At 35.4% G+C, this 12788-nt stretch overlaps 2 protein-coding genes across 3 annotated transcripts; one reads left to right on the top strand and one right to left on the bottom strand.

Annotated features, from left to right (window-relative positions):
• The first annotated feature begins 125 nt into the window (after window positions 1-125).
• On the top strand, window positions 126-1022 carry LOC116339440 (putative ATP synthase subunit f, mitochondrial). The gene is made up of 3 exons (XM_031765310.1): window positions 126-269; window positions 480-695; window positions 772-1022. Exons 1-3 carry the CDS (start codon window positions 191-193, stop codon window positions 798-800), a joined length of 324 nt encoding a protein of 107 aa, XP_031621170.1. The 5' UTR covers window positions 126-190; the 3' UTR covers window positions 801-1022.
• Window positions 1023-1134: 112 nt separating this feature from the next.
• Window positions 1135-10746, bottom strand: LOC116339439 (jmjC domain-containing histone demethylation protein 1). 2 transcript variants are annotated; one of them, XM_031765308.1, is made up of 8 exons: window positions 10399-10746; window positions 8791-8898; window positions 5727-5881; window positions 5154-5590; window positions 4795-5030; window positions 3929-4675; window positions 3385-3720; window positions 1135-3225 (listed from the first exon to the last, which is right to left on the bottom strand). In XM_031765308.1, exons 2-8 carry the CDS (start codon window positions 8842-8844, stop codon window positions 1858-1860), a joined length of 3333 nt encoding a protein of 1110 aa, XP_031621168.1. In that variant the 5' UTR covers window positions 8845-8898; window positions 10399-10746; the 3' UTR covers window positions 1135-1857. The 2 variants fall into 2 exon arrangements, with proteins under 2 accessions (XP_031621168.1, XP_031621169.1); XM_031765309.1 differs by lacking the exon at window positions 10399-10746 and adding an exon at window positions 9856-10347.
• Window positions 10747-12788: the final 2042 nt, after the last annotated feature.

The following is a 12788-nucleotide window of genomic DNA, read 5'->3' as shown; positions in this document are numbered from 1 at the left end:
TGGAAATAAGTTCCATAGACGTAACATAACCGTAGTTTCAAATTCATTTCGTACTAGATTCGACGAACTAGTACCACAGCATGTGTGTCGTATGATGGCGTTGCGATAGCTACATTATCATAAGTCAAAAACGTCGTACATTTTTTTCACTTCAGTCGGACAGAACATTTTAATCCAAAAGAAGAGAAAAATGGGTTTCGGTGATTATCCAGCTGAGTACATCCCAGAAAAGCATGGACCATATGATCCAGCTCGTTACTATGGAAAACGTAAGTATCAATTCAGTGAAATATCGATGAAATTGTAAAAAAAATTGCGGAAAAATTACGCAAATTTTGCTCCTGTGTGCAATTACATAACCAAGTGTCGATCGGTGGACGACGTCATTTTTTCGTAATATTCTTTTGATAACTTTTAATTTTCTGTTCATCAAATTGCATTGTGCGATATTTAATTGCGAAAAACCATATCTATTTCAGCCGATACTCCATTCAGTCAATTGAAATTGAGTGAAGTTCCATCCTGGTTTGGTCGCCGTAACAAAACACCACAAGCTTTTGCTGGTGCCTGCAGTCGGTTGTTCTGGCGTTGGCAACACAAATATTTGCAAACAAAACGTGTTGGTGTCGCACCATTTTTCCAAGTGGTAGCCGCCAGTATGGTGTTTTTCTATGCCATCAACTACAATCGTATCAGTAAGTGATCATTTTATATTAACATTGGAATTGACTCAATGTCACTAATTTTGTTGTTGTTGTTGTCATTTTACAGAGCACCACGCAAACTATAAATACCACTAAGTTAATCCGGCACATCCAGCGTTCGTAGTATTTCCAGTAATATGATGATAAATTTGAATTAACACCAAACTAATATAGATCGAACGAGATCAAACTTACTTCAAACACAGCCATGTTTAAAACTAAATAAATTGGCAACCAATTCAGTGTAATGCTACATCTAATTTCAACTTGAGATGTGATTTAATTTTTGAGTTGTCATACAGACATATGGAAATTTAATAAAAAAAAATCAACAAAAAAAAAAACAAACAAATTCAACTTTAAAGCTAAAAGAACAAATTTGTGTTTTTATTGAAAAACGTACTTCGGATGAAATAAAAAAGTCCATTCGTTTTATTTTCTGGCAAATAGAAATGCTTTATTTAAATACATCAATAATTGTTCTTGGTGATTTTACAATTTAGATTTTGCACTAAAAATGTTATGCATCGAATACAACATAAATCGGTTCACTGCATTTGATTCATATCAATCTTTCCGAAATATAAATTGCTCCAAAAGAGGAAATATACTAATTTTCACATTTTTTTAAAAATAATTTCGCCTAAAAATAGAGTTTTCTGATTTGGTTCTCTTTTTTTTCATTTAAAAGTCCAATACAAGCAAGTCAAGTAAAATATTTTCAAGTGGATCTAAAAACAAACTTAAACTACAAACAAAATTATACAGAACAGATTGCAATTGAACCATTTCTTCTAAATTTACACTAAATATATATATATAAACTCTATGTGGATACTGAGGCCAAAAAGCCAGCAAATATTTATATAATTTTTTTTTCTTGTTGTGCTGTAATCAATTCATTGTGTTTGCGGGTGTAAATTCTTTTGTGGTGACCAAAATTGCGAAAAAAAAAACAAATCGAATCTTATCGCTTAAATTGTCTTTGAAATGTGTACTTAATACAGTTAAATACTACACAATTTGCACTAAATCCATTCTTTGAGAGACAAAATGATACACATTGGCTGGTGTCGTGATGTACTCCAAATGCGTCGATTGATGTGAACCCTGTTCCATAAACTCACACAGCGCCACCATCCTCATTCGATATTTATTTTCGTTTATCAACTAGCTTTATATCACGTACATGGAGATTATGTTTTGATTTGGCCGCAAATTTGATGACAGCTTGAGTTGGAACTTGTGGTACATGGCGTAAATCCAAATATGTAAGCGCTTCACATTTGGCCAAATATTCAAGACACAATTCGGTGACTAGTTTGCAACTACTTAAATCTAATTCAACCAATGTGTTGATAGCACTTTGTGAGCACATAATTTGTGCTACGCCTGCATCGGTAACCCGCTGACATGAGCTGATATTCAAATGAACAAGCGATGGTACACCTTGTGTGATATAGCGCAATGCAACGTCCGAAATGTCGGTGCCGGCCAATTTCAGTACTTTTAAATTGCGCAAACGTGATTTGGAATCGGTGAGACCGGGCCGTGAATCTTTTGGCGGTGATAGAATGTCACGTATGGCACTGTCATTAAGACTGCGTACAAAACTCAAATCGAGCATTTGCAATGGTGGACAAAGGCATGTGTGCAATCCCAAAACAGCACCAATTTGAGTGCCTTGCATTGAAAGATTTTTTAATGCCGGCAAACGTGCAATCAACCAATTCAATTGACGTTTTGCCAAATTAGTCCAGTCAAGTGTTAAATGCTCTGGTTGACGTCGTACAATTGCCATTAAAAGACTTGCCGACAATTTGTGATGTGAACAATTCATTTTTCTCCATAGCTTTGGATCGACCGACACATTTGACCAGGTTTTGCACACAAGCGAACAAGTGATAAGCGTTTCATGTGGTAAGTAACGGAATATTGCTAACAAAGCAGTTGGATCGAGGGTATAGTGTGTGCTACCCGATGACGATGAGGATCCAGATGTCGATGAATTTGTCGACGTATTATTGACCGGTCGAACAACAAACGATGGCTTTCGCAATGATTTTGACGACGAATTGAGTATCTGCTGTGCTAGTTGCGTTCGTAGTGTATTTTTCTTACGCGGAACATGATTTGATGTTGATTCCGTGTGTTCTGTACCACCATCTTGTAAACTACTACAAATACTACCGCCATCATCACTTTTTCGACGCTTGGCCGGCATATCGCCAATGTCATTGTGATTATTTTGTTCAGCCATTTCGCTGTCATCGTTTGGCTCTGGTTTGAATTTACGCTCATGTAATTCTTCTTTTTTAATTGAGTTAGCCGGCGATTTTGGACTTATCGCCTTAATTTTTTTAATATTTGATTTGTTATCCATATCAGAATCACTTAATACTGGTCCATTTTTTTCATCATTTTGTTCAGCATTGGTTTTGCTTTCGTTGCCACTCATTGAAGCGAGTTCACCATTGTTCTTAACTTCAGATGACTTTTGTCGGGCACGGAAATGACGAGGCTAAAATGTACAAAATGAAGATAGACAGCGGGGGTGGGGGAAAGCATGAAAAACAATTAAAAGAGTTGATGGTTAATGAATTGCGTTTTTCTTGTTTTAAAATAAGCTGAGTAATCTGATTAGATATTAATATGGGAAAAAGGAGCGAAAAGGACCTACCTTATAATCAGTATTTTTTCCTGACCGACAACAAAGTAAGCACTCCCATGAATTTGGCAAATCTTCATTAACCACACCATTCACTTGAACTCCATCGCCGCAAGCTTTCTGCGCACATTCCGGATGGGTAATTTCATAACAGACCGAACATTCCATCAACGATGATGGGCCCAATTCTTGTGTTATTTGTGATTTGACTTGAGGCGATGTTACTGGCTGCTTATGCCAACCATCCAAATGGCAAAAAACGCACTGAGCAGTTACAGGTAACATTGGAGACACACATTGTCTCATCATGCATGTCTGCTTTGCTCGACCCGGACCACCGAATTTTATCTAAATCACAATGAGAGAGATGATTCTTTTTTATTTCGTTGAACATTTAAAAATTATGCAAATGAGTTTGCGTTTCACAGTATGAAACCCCTAATTTACAAAAAATATCACAAATTAATTGAAATTTATTGTTATTTTACCATCAAACTGGTTTAATTTAATAAACCACGTTTTATTTATTTTACAAAGAAGCAAAATTGTGACTCACCATATCTAAGCAAAATGCACATTGTCCACATTCGGTTGAATTACATGGTACACAAACTTTGCATCGTCTGCGTCTTCGTCGCGGTGCATTCGACGTATTGCCATTGCTTCGTTCATTGCCATTGGTAGCGTCTGATGAATTTTTCTTGTTGGCACCTTTTGATACCGGTTTATTTGTCGGAATCATTTTTGGTGGTTGAAAACTTTGTGATTCGTCATCTTTATTGTCAATTTTAATATTATTTTTCGGCTCAATATGACTAGCATCATCAACGGATTCTTCATTGGGTAACTGTTGATTCGGTGCATTAGCCGATTGGTTCGAATCTGGATGTAAAACGGGTTTGCCCGTAATTGCCAATTCTGGACTATCTTTACAATGACGTTCAACCAAGCTCCGTACATCTTTGATCAATTGAACCGGATCTTTGATTAATTCGGGCACATTTTTACGTTGTGGCGGCAAATCATACAGATACATAACAATTTCCTTGAGACCAAATAATTCGTAATGTGTTAAATGGATATGTGGTTGATCGACAAGCTCATCTTCACGACTTGCTTCGCCCTCTAAATGCGAACGTCCCAACAATGTATGCACGTATTTTGATAGCACATACCACAACATCTCCGTAAAGAATGGATAACGAAATTTTTGTGGTACTTTTGTTGTATCCTCCACCTTGGCAATTTTCAATTGTTTTAAAATACCAAACGAATGCAAGAAATTCCCACCGAACACCAGCGACTGTGGATTTGTGAATAAATACGTATATGCAAGAAGAAAAAAAATGTGAAAATGAATATAATATTATAATGAGGAGCGAGGGTGGAGTAAAAAGAAACAAATATTGACAAAATAATTACATCGGTTGGTGTGTAGACAGCATGAATCCAACCGGTCGGAATGAAAAATGTATTGCCGGCGGTAAGATAAACTCTGCAACATTTTTCCACTGTATCGCCAAAAAAGACGTCTGACTGTTTACCAGAGAGAACCCATTTCTCATATAATTGTAAATTCTTCTCAGTCGGTGGTATTAACCAAAACACCTTACTCCCACGTGTTATGTGATACCAAACGCTAGTGCCACCAAAATCCACTGATTGATTAAAAAAAAATGACCAAAAAAACAATAAAATATATAATAAAAAATACATTATTATTGATCAAATTCGATCGGACCGAATTTGATGTTGATTTACGACGGTTTTCGATGACTTACCGTGAAAATCAGTGTAGCAATTTTTCACTGACATTAAACAGTATTTTTTCACTTTGGGATACATCATGCCGTCCAATGAATTGGTTGCATCGACTTGAGCCTCTTTCAATTGTCTCGGCCATACAACATCAACCCAATCCAAATTCCGTACAATTGATGGGCTTTGCACATAATTATCAAGTTTTGTGTGCGAAAATTCCAACGATATAACATTCAAGAGACGCGTTTTATGTGGATCTTCGTAATACTGTTGCCATTCCTTCATTGTCATACGCAAATTTTTCTGCGTATTTACATCCATAACATCTAATAAACGCTTTGATCCGACACACATACGCACATCGCTTACTGAAAAATCAGATGATGGTACACGCAAACCCAAGCCAGTTTTCTCTTTGAACAGCAACGGTATGTTAAAGCCATACTGTTGGAAAAATCTACAGCAAAAAAATAAAAAAAGCAACAAACATGTGTTTAATATATAAACAAATTTTTTTTGTGAATTGACAACTGTTACTAATCAAATAAGAAGAAAAGGCAAAAAAATCATCGAATAAAGTAGAAGTTACTTACGAGATCGTCAAGTCATGACCTTTCATCTCACGAACCATATCCACCTGTGCGAATCGTGCTGATTCCAATTTTTCGGCAACACTAAATCCTCGAGCTCCCTCATGATCATCGTCAATTAAGTAGTCTGAATATGCTTTACGTTGTTTACGTTCGCGCTAAACGTGCCAAATTAAGTTCGTGCACATTGTACGCAGCAAATAGAACGAAAAAGGGAATAGAGAAAGAAGAAGAAAGTGAAAATTAAATGAGAAAAGCTAAATGGAAGAGTGCACCGAGTGCAAATCGATAACAATTTGTATTGAATATAATGGATGCGGATGAAATTGCCATCAATGAAAATTAATATGTTTAAGAATTGAGGCAATTTGGTGCGCATAGTTGCCAATTCATTTTAGCTTAAATGGTCACATCGATTGTGTTGTACCATTCGTAAGATTTTCCATTTTAATGTAATCGTCTTCGTGTGCTTCGATGTTTACACTTAACAGAAGACAGCAAGCAACAGTAACAGTAGAAACAACAGCAGCCAACCAACCTTGTGCGCATTTACGGAAAAACAAACAATTTGAAACGAAAACAAAGCAGCGCATATCTATATGAAAATGGAGTGAAGAAAAATAAAAGGAAAATGTGTGCAAAACCCCAACGAAAGAAGAAAGTGTTTGTTATAAGTGTTGCTGTTGCCTTCGCTGCTTATAGCATTATGTACACAAGAGATGAATCACGCCAGTCGAATGGGATACGAGCGCATGAAAATAATATGGAAAATGTGCACGGTGAGCATGTCTCTCCTCTCGTCAAAACAATTAGCGAAAATAATCAAGGTGTCATCGGTAAAATGCATTAGAACATCACGCAAATAAAAATAAATTTTACGATTGTCGATTCAACTATGATTCTTTTTTCTTGTTCGCGCATAAATCATTCGATTTTATTTCTACATAAGAGTTTGAAAACAACTAGATGCAAATCAGATGCCAAACGCTAATATATGGTGAAAAAATAAACAATTGGCTAAGGAAAGAGAGCAAGAGAATAGCGAAGTAAGCACTGAGTCTCTGCGTGGACTGTCGGCAAACATTTGGTATGCCATTGCACCGCAACGATACGATAACATTGAAATAAAAACATATTATTATGCTTTGCTATTATAATATTGTTAAATGGGTTTTTGGATTTGACAGCGCACACCGTGTGTTAATGTGCATGTTTGTATGATGTTGTCGTCGTCGTTGCTATAATAGAGAGAAGAATGCGATATGCTGCATTTAAAAAGTATAACTTCATGATACTCTAATCACTTTGATGACGAATATTGCAGTCATGTGTATCCGTGCACTCACAACGAGCGAGCTAAACATCGTCGTTCTTTTCTAGATAGTATATTCACAGCAAGCTATGCAAACGCATAACGAATACGGCAACCTAAGCCACTGAACATCAATAGAATACACTAACAATAAACCGACTGCTGGTATGATACGTGAGTGACATGTGCTAGAGCAAGAGCACCAAATACATCACTTGTACTATACACAAGAGATGCAATATAAGACATTGATATAGCATCGAATGCCATTCAGATTGAGCGAAGCGTACGGGCAGAGAAACGTTTTTGAAAATGAACAGAAACACAGCATACAGTGTAATAAGGAGAAATAATGCAAAGCGAACAGATATACAATGCGAAAACTTGATGATGACTATGGGGTCGATCTCTCTGTGTTTCAACGATTGCTGCTACTGCTGCTATCATCGTCATTGGTGTTGTTGTCTCCGTTTTTCAGTTCGTGCTCGGTTCGTTCGGCTCAGAAGCAAGCAGCAGCAACACATTTTCAACTTTGGCATCGATGCCGATTCGCACAGCCATTTAGTGTTGATTATGGTTGCTACAAATACACACCGACTCATTCAATTTTACAGCACATTCATGAAAATTCAACGAATTTGCAATATTCTTTTTTCATTTAGCCGAATGCGTTCGCATTTGTGAACAATTTTCGTTATCACTTGTTTTCATTCAAAGGCATGAAAAATTACAATGCAAAACCTATGCTTCATTTTTTTATGAATCCATTGAGAGATGAAGTGCAGAAAATATGGATCTCTCTCTCTCTCTCCTGCGAACCCTTATTGTATTTTATTTTTATAATTGCCATCAGCATTTAATTAATTAAAAAAAAATATATTCAATTGTTTTGACATTTCGAATGGATTCAATCACATTTCGTGATAAGCACCGAAAACATTTTATGACATTTATGGCCTTGAATGTGTTCGTGCATTTGATGAAAAATTGATGGGATCGCATAACGAATGAACGACACAAGTACAAAAGTAATGGCGTCATTTGTATACGAGGAGTACAAGGAGTTCATAAATAGAAACATTTTTGTTGTTGTATGAAACATGCATTGGTGGCTCTTCTAGTCTATTCTTTTTTGTTCTTCCGCAAAAACAAGAACATCAAACTGCAACCGCACCAACATTTTTTTCTATCAAAAGTCAATTCTATTGCCAGTGCTTTTAGCCGTAACGCCTATGCTATGCACACATACAGATATACCATCACTTGTGGCCCTTTGAAGATTTTCTATTTTGCATGATTCCTTCCTAGATCGTCTCTCTCTCTCTCTCTCGTTCCAATGTTCTATTCCACTTAAATTTGTCATTGTAGTGCACACTATCAATTGTATGCTGTTTGCCTCACGTTTTTCTACGGTTTGATTCTCAAAATATGCAACGTGTGCAGAATGTAATGTTTTTTCTTCTATTTTTCTGTTCTTCTCTTGCTCGCTGTCGCCTCTTTGAACAAATCAAAAAGTGAAAATATTTTTGTGGAAACAAATTGAATGAAATGTAAAGTAAAATTGCAAAATAAGCTTATCTCCGTAATAAAATCGGTATTTTTTCACTCTTTTTATTGTGTTACATTTTTTTGTCCTGACTCAGTGGATTTTTTTAGGGAAAATCCACGCAATCATACACAAATATGACATATATGTTTTTTTTTCTCCGACTAGGGAAATGTTAATAGTTTTGAATGATGTGTTTATATACATACCAATTGACGGCGACTATGCTTTGTCGATGGTGATATCTTTTTCCGCTCCGACATCTTCAACAAAAATGGTTCATTTGCCCCCGAAAACCTAACACAATGCAGCACACACTGTGTGTTTGAACGAGAGAAAAAAAAATAGATAGTAACAGATTATTGGTGTAGTTCAGTGTCGCATAAAATTAATGCTTCCGATAAGCAGCGCCTCGAGAAAAATATATTGGCTACTTTGAACCAATTGCTTGCATTCACACACATACACACGCATACATTCAAAAACTCTCACAGACCGTATACCAAATGATTGAAAATGCAACGAAAGTGTAAATGTTCTCAAAAGTATTGCCTCGATTTATTTGACCCCAAATACGGTTGATGAATTACTGTTACTGTAACTGACGCCCAATCAACTAATTGCTTTGTAATTAATTCTGATTTTTATCAATTTACATATACGGAAAATGGCCAACAACATGCACCAGCACAGCACAAATACGACGACAAAATGCACTCTTGAAATATATATTTTTTGTTGTTGAACGGATCGTATTGTTTCTACGCATATCAGCAAAGTAACTACAATATAATTTTATATTGTACTCACAATGCTAATGTTCACAAACACACAAGTTTACAAACTTTTTTTTAATGGTCAATAAACCATTTTAAATCAAATTTGATTTTAATCTCTCTATCCAGTTCAGTAAGTGCTATCGGTGCTGTTGTTTCGTGTTTTTCTTTAGTTCACACTTATTTCCGAGAAAGAAAAAAATAAATTTCTCGTTTTTTTTTTATCGGTGCATTCTGTCAATTCGCCGAACTGCAATTATGAGTGCATTGTTTTTATTCGAATATTGACCACGGGACATTTACTTATTTTTTCAAATCTACTTCTTTTTCAATTACGCGCTGCTCAAATTTGTCTATCATTTTATAAACACATATATTGCTTGTTCGCTTAACATCTTAATCGCAAAGAAGATATGTGTACCATGTACGAAGAGTAATTTTTTACACATAGAATTCTTTATGGGGCGAGGAAATACCGAAAAAAAATATATCACATACACTGTCTATCTCGATGGATTTGGCCTTATTTCATCGACTTATCCACTTAAGTTTGTGGTCTTTTCAGTCTTGGATTTTACTGCTGCGATGCAGTCAGTCTCTCTCTCTCCCTTTTACTTTGCTGTGATTTTCCCAATTCAATTTTCTGCCACTAAATTTTCTCACTTAATAAATTTTCCTCATCAATTTTTTGCAATGTTTTCTTTTTCACTCGTTCGCTCACTTAATGCCGTAATTAAATGGGCTTGTGTTTTTCTATATTTATTATTATTATTGAACATTAGTAAGCGATATTCAAATATTCACACAATGTGCCCGAAGTGTTCTTTGGTAATTTCTACTTTTTCATCCAACGAAAGTTTCAATATTTACGGAAATTGAAAATATGGCCAAAGCACATACGAAGCAACATGAGCGAAAAAAAATAACAATGTCACGCAGAATGTAAATCGCCGTCGTCGGTCTTACAAACATGACTGCTGCAATCATTCTGGCTTATACCGTAAATAAGTGTGGCATCGCCATTATACAACATATACTCACACGGGCTGAAATGAGAAACACACAGCAGCGCACACGAAGAAAATGACGACGACTACGACATATGAAACTTTAAAAAAAATCACTTATTTTTCGTTTTCCATCGCAGTTGCTTATATAGAAACAATCTATGAAGTGCACACGGAAAATTTGAATAAGAAAATCCGAATTTGGACCAAAAAAAATCAACACACAACGTCAATGGGAATAATAAAATATTCAATTTGAATGCGATGAAAAATACGTATATTTTGCTACAACACGAATTCTATGGAGTTTACGCATCCGAACCGTGAATAAAAATGATTTAAACTCCCCGATGCTATGTGCGAACACAACTTTCGGCTTCAGTTGCTGTACCGATACTAAATCGAAACGAAATGCCTTTAAAAAACCATTTGCTAGATACACTGGTCTCGCTCACATTTTTTCTATCGCACGTATGCATGTGTATGTATGTAAGCGTGGAGAGGTGATGCGGTTAGCGTATTCATATGTACTATGTTTGATGTATGCGAGCGTGCGAGTGAGACGAGTGTACTATTTCATTGAAACGACTTTGCCAAACAGTTAAAAGAAGAACAGAGATAAAATTAACACTCCTTCATGGTATTACCCGATATAAACACGCACCTACCGATTCACAACACATTTGATAAAACATTTGTTTTGTCTCTGAGCATTTGCTATGAAAACACATATCGAAAATAATGAACAAAAATACGTTATTCCTTACTGATAACGGAGAAAAAGATGGTCGCATCTGAATGGATTACATTTTTCTTCCGATTTCACCGTACATGATATAAATCAAACAACGAATGAAGCATCTGATATTGATTCATTCAGTTCGTATCCACCTTCGCTCCAAGACATCGAAGAAAAATTGAAACGGGCTCAAAAGATCACGGTATCAGAGGTGGTGAAAAGTATTCAAGAGGAGCCCTTATTGCCAGCAGCCATAATGGAACGTTTCGAAAAACCATGCAAAACTGTCGTCATTTGGCAACCGCCGCAAAAAATTACCGAATATATCATATCAAAGGCAGTGCAAGAACAACAAAACAACGATGATGAAAATGCCGATAATAACAATGTCGAATTTATGGATGCAACAGATACATTCGACTCGCAAATGGATTTGGATAGTTAAGTTTGTATTCATTACAATAATTAGTTGGTAATTTCATACATGAATGTTAACGTTTAAGCCTTCCCTCATAAAACATTGTTGTCACACGACGATTAAAAATCATCAACATTGAAAACGTAAATAAAAGGAAAATTCGGAAGTTTTTTTAATGCAATATAAACGCATTGTATTTTTGTTCGTTATTTTCGATATGTGTTTTCATAGCCAGTACTTTGAAAGAAAACAAATATTTTATCAAATGTTTTGTGAATCGGTAGGTGCGTGTATATATCGGGTAATACCATGAAGGAGTGTTAATTTTATCTCTGTTCTTCTTTGATCTGTATAACAAAGTAATTTCAATGAATTTATACATTCCTTTCACTCGCACGCTCGCATTCTGATGTATAGTACATATTCATGGGCTAGCCGCATCACCTCTCCACGATTGCATACATACACATGCATAAGTGCGATAGAAAAAAAATGTGAGCGAGACCAGTGTATCTAGCAAATGATTTTTTGAAGGCATTTTGTTTCGATTTAGTATCGGTAGAGCAAGCCGAAGGTTGTGTTCGCACATAGTATCGGGGAGGATAAATAATTATTATTCGAAATTTATTTGTTTTATTTGACATTTTTTTAACATTTTATTGGTGAGTAAGAGCCGAAGTGGATTTTTTATTTGTTTATTAAAATCGTCCAAAGTGCGTAAACAATTGAAAACAATTATTTTAATCACAATCAAGGCTGAATAAATTCACAATAATGATTCATAATAGTGACTTCTTCAGATATGTAGAAACGAATGGTTCTTAGAATTAAGCGAAATTAAGTGATTGATTCTTTGAATTCTTTGGATCTTACTACAAAAAACAGCGAAACAACTTTGTCATTTTGTTACTGATTTTTGCGCTGAATTCCTGTTAATTTCAAATTTTAATATATAAACTGTGATTTTTTTTCATCAATAAAAATTTACACATTTTTCATTTCGTAGGTGGATAAAAGACGAAGTGAAAAAAAATTTGTTTATCGACAAACCCGTCTGTGGTGTGTAAACAATTAAAAATTTGCATTGCATCGACATAATTAAGAATTGAATTGAAAAAAGCGAACGAAAAACAAAAAGAAAATATAATCAAAATAAGTTGTGTGTGAGTGTACGTTTTTTACGTTCTTGTCAAAAGTCTCAATTTATTTTGAGTACGCGTTTTTTTCTCTTGCTTTAATATTTAATCTCTGAGTGCGTTTTTACGGT

Source organism: Contarinia nasturtii, unplaced genomic scaffold (assembly GCF_009176525.2).
Source record: "Contarinia nasturtii isolate CC-2019 unplaced genomic scaffold, AAFC_CNas_1.1 Cnas_scaffold_533, whole genome shotgun sequence".
Taxonomy (NCBI): Eukaryota; Metazoa; Arthropoda; class Insecta; order Diptera; family Cecidomyiidae; genus Contarinia; species Contarinia nasturtii.
Note: the sequence above shows the minus strand (reverse complement) of the source record. Positions and strands in the feature narration are given on the sequence as shown.

Coding starts and splice junctions, on each gene's coding strand:
- LOC116339440 (XM_031765310.1), top strand. CDS start 191: ATGGGTTTCGGTGATTATCCAGCTGAGTACATCCCAGAAAAGCATGGA. Junction 270..479: donor AGCTCGTTACTATGGAAAAC/GTAAGTATCAAT, acceptor TATCTATTTCAG/CCGATACTCCATTCAGTCAA. Junction 696..771: donor CATCAACTACAATCGTATCA/GTAAGTGATCAT, acceptor GTCATTTTACAG/AGCACCACGCAAACTATAAA.
- LOC116339439 (XM_031765308.1), bottom strand. CDS start 8,844: ATGTCGGAGCGGAAAAAGATATCACCATCGACAAAGCATAGTCGCCGT. Junction 5,882..8,790: donor AGCATAGTCGCCGTCAATTG/GTATGTATATAA, acceptor TGGCACGTTTAG/CGCGAACGTAAACAACGTAA. Junction 5,031..5,153: donor TTGCTACACTGATTTTCACG/GTAAGTCATCGA, acceptor TTAATCAATCAG/TGGATTTTGGTGGCACTAGC.